At 55.2% G+C, this 3,096-nt stretch overlaps 1 protein-coding gene across 1 annotated transcript in view; it reads right to left on the reverse strand.

Moving 5' to 3' along the window:
* Positions 1-3,096, reverse strand: part of TOMM34 (translocase of outer mitochondrial membrane 34) — an 18,233-nt gene that overhangs the window by 11,317 nt on the left and 3,820 nt on the right. Inside the window, exons 2-3 of the mRNA XM_029917955.1 lie at positions 2,518-2,617; positions 1,144-1,296 (exon numbers count right to left, since the gene is read on the reverse strand). Of these exons, the coding sequence (XP_029773815.1) occupies positions 1,144-1,296; positions 2,518-2,617 (253 nt within the window). The remainder of the gene's footprint in view (positions 1-1,143; positions 1,297-2,517; positions 2,618-3,096) is intronic.

A 3,096-nucleotide genomic window follows, 5' to 3' on the forward strand; every position in this document is an offset into this window, starting at 1 on the left:
AGTTACTGCCTGGCCCTTCCTGCCCAGCTCTCCTTCAGGTCACCAGCTCATGCTGTCCCCCCGGCTAAAGCCCCTTCCTCAAAGCCTCACCATGCCTGGATTAGGTCCAGGCCCCTGAATGCCAGGCCCCGTGTGATCTGGCCTCAAGCAAAATGGACTTCTCGCAATTCCTGGCATCCATCGTCCTCGCTCAACCTGCACAGGCGACCTTCTCGCTGCCCTGACCCTAGATTTCTATTCATTTTTCAGCTGCAGCTCGCCTCCTCTGGCAAGTCCTGACCAGTCTCCTTCCACCCCATGGCTGGTCAGGTGCCCCTTTCTGCCCCTACAGCCCCCTGGGCCGCCGCCTACCACAGCACTTGACATACTGGGGTGCGCTTGGCTATTACTGGGGCTCCCCACAAGCCTGGGGCTCCATCAGGCAGGAAGAGCTATGTCTCAGGCATCAGCCCAGGCCCTAGCACAAAGTCAGGCACACAAGTAGCAGATTCTGTTGAAGGATACAACCTAAAAGGAGGCAGAGAGAAAACAAGTGAAGGTAAAAATGATGCACTAACTACACACCATGAAGTCCCATGAAGGGTTTGCTATGGTGTCACGTTTGGCTTTCTAGCAGCCTATCCAAAGAGAGGAGACGTGATCACACAGACCAGGGCATCCGTGACGTACAAACCACCACCCGGAGGCCCACAAAGCAATGCTGCCTGACGGGCCACGCGAAGGGGTCACTGTACAACATACCGAACCATCCCCGCAACCACCGCCCACGGCCTGTGTGGAGCTACCTGTGCCCTGTCTTCCTTTCCCCGCTCCAGGTAGGTCTGTGGAGCAAGGGGGATCCGCACCTGCTTCTTCCTGCGGTCTTCCCCCCCGAACCTGGCACAATCCTCTAAACAGAGCTCAATAAACCACTATGGTGTGAATGACTCTGAACAGCCAGGCAGTCGGTCCTCTAATTCTGACCCCGCACACACCTGCTAAACATGACAGTTGACTCTCCTGCGCTTTCCCCCATGTGCTCATTAGGAGTTTCCAAGCTCAGCCCAAAGGGACCCCCAGGAGATGCCCAAAGCAATGGCTCCAGGTGAATCCTGGAGCACAGGGAGTTCCAGAGAGACTACTGCTGCCCGTGGCCAGGCTCACCTGTTGATGCCTTCCAAGGCTGGCGTCACACTGGCATCAATCTGCAGCACAGTCTTGTAGTCGACATAGGCCAGCGGGTACTTCTCCAGAGCCTCGTAGGCCGCCACTCGCCGCAGCAAGGGCTTCACGCTGAAGGGAACCAGGGCCAGGGCTCTAGAGCAGGAGGCGCAAATGTCAGTCATCTGTCTGCTGAGCCCCTGGGGCTCCCCTGCAGCTCCTTCCAGGCAGGGTCACCTGCAGCATTCAGTATACAGGAGGTCACATCTGGCAGAGACACTGCTCAAAATGTCAAGCCTTAGAAGAGGGGCTTTCCAACTTGGACTGGGGTGGGGAAGGGATGATGGGCAGAAGACACCTCATACTGTGTCCCCAACCCCAGTTTTCAGGGTTGCAGTCCCTACCCCCACCACACCCCTGCTTCCCCAAGTCAAGAACAAGCGCTTGTAGCTTTCATTCTTCTAGCTGCTTCTACAGAGGCTGACCAGGTGAGAAAAACAGGCCCTGGAGTCAGATGGAGTGGTGTTGGAATTCTACCTCTGCCACCAACCACGTGACCCCAGGCAGGTCACTTTACCGCCTCAGTCCTCTGCAACCCGGTGCTGGCCTGGGCAGGACGGTAAACTTACCCTGCAGAGCGGTCATGAGCACTCCAAGAAGGAAACCTAGCACGGGCCTGGTGCAAATGACCTCAGCGCAGGCTCCACGAGCCTGCTCACCTCTCCCCCCCCCCCCCCCCCCCCCCCCCCCCCCCCCCCCCCCCCCCCCCCCCCCCCCCCCCCCCCCCCCCCCCCCCCCCCCCCCCCCCCCGGTTCACCAGCGCATGAATCTAAGGCAATACGTAGGACCCGGGGTCTGAGAACATGAAGTCATGTGTGCTAGTTCACCGAGGAGGAAAGAAGAAAGTAGCAGACTGGCTTGGGGAAGGAAGAAGTATGAAAAACTGCTTAACATCTTTTTAACTCTGGTCATCGATGGAAACCTTTTCCTCCAGCTTCTTTTGAGGCCAGTCACTAATCTCTAGCTCACTTTCTTTCCCTCCCTTGCTCCCACACACATCCACCCCAGAAAAATCCTGGGCAAGCCAGTCATCAGTCTGCAACTCCATCTTATCCTGAGGTCCCAAATCTCAAAGGCCTTTAAGGCCCACCTCTAACTGCTCACCCTACTCCTTTTTCAGCAGACTCCAAAGACACAAGTCAGGGGCCATGAGGACGAAGTAGAGCCTCCTTTCCTTAGTGAGCTGGTGGTCACTTCCGAATTATCTGGCATGGCTATAACTCGTGGGATGGATCCAAAGAAGAACACGGGCCAGATAAACCCAGCCTCCTCCCCTGAGACCACCTCCCCCGCCCCCAAGGTCACCCCTGCACTTACGAAGTGCAATCCTTGATGTAGTCCCTGCAGTTGCCATCCTTTAAGTGGCACGTGGCCCAGTTAGAGAAAAGAATACTTTCTTCTTCAGGGTCCGAAGAACCTGCCCAGGTGGAAGCAGACAGCATGAGATTAACAGGGGGGGAAATGGACATCCTGGGGCCTTGGGGTGAATCTCAGACCCGGAGCTCTCTGGGCTTGTTGATCAGGCTGGTCATTCTTACGTGGGAGCAAGAACGGGAAGCTTCCGGCCACTCACAGGGAACAGGGAATCAAACACCTTCACATTCACTGACTCCAGTACTTGAACTTAGGATGAGGCAAAGGACAAGACATGAACTAGCTGGCTTCTGCTCAAAGAAATCTATGCTGAACTACGTGTGTGTCAGTGTGTGAGTGTGTGAGTGAGAGAGAGAGAGAGACAGAGAGAGAGAAAGAGAGAGAATTTTGTTACAAAAATCATGTAAACTCAATAAAAAGGGTTCCTAAAAAAAGGAAAATGCGATACATCGACTGAACAAGGGTTGTGGGGACATAAAAGACAAGAAGCTAACTCCACCTGGTCATCTCAGACAGGACTTT

Source organism: Suricata suricatta, chromosome 12 (assembly GCF_006229205.1).
Source record: "Suricata suricatta isolate VVHF042 chromosome 12, meerkat_22Aug2017_6uvM2_HiC, whole genome shotgun sequence".
NCBI classification, from domain to species: Eukaryota; Metazoa; Chordata; class Mammalia; order Carnivora; family Herpestidae; genus Suricata; species Suricata suricatta.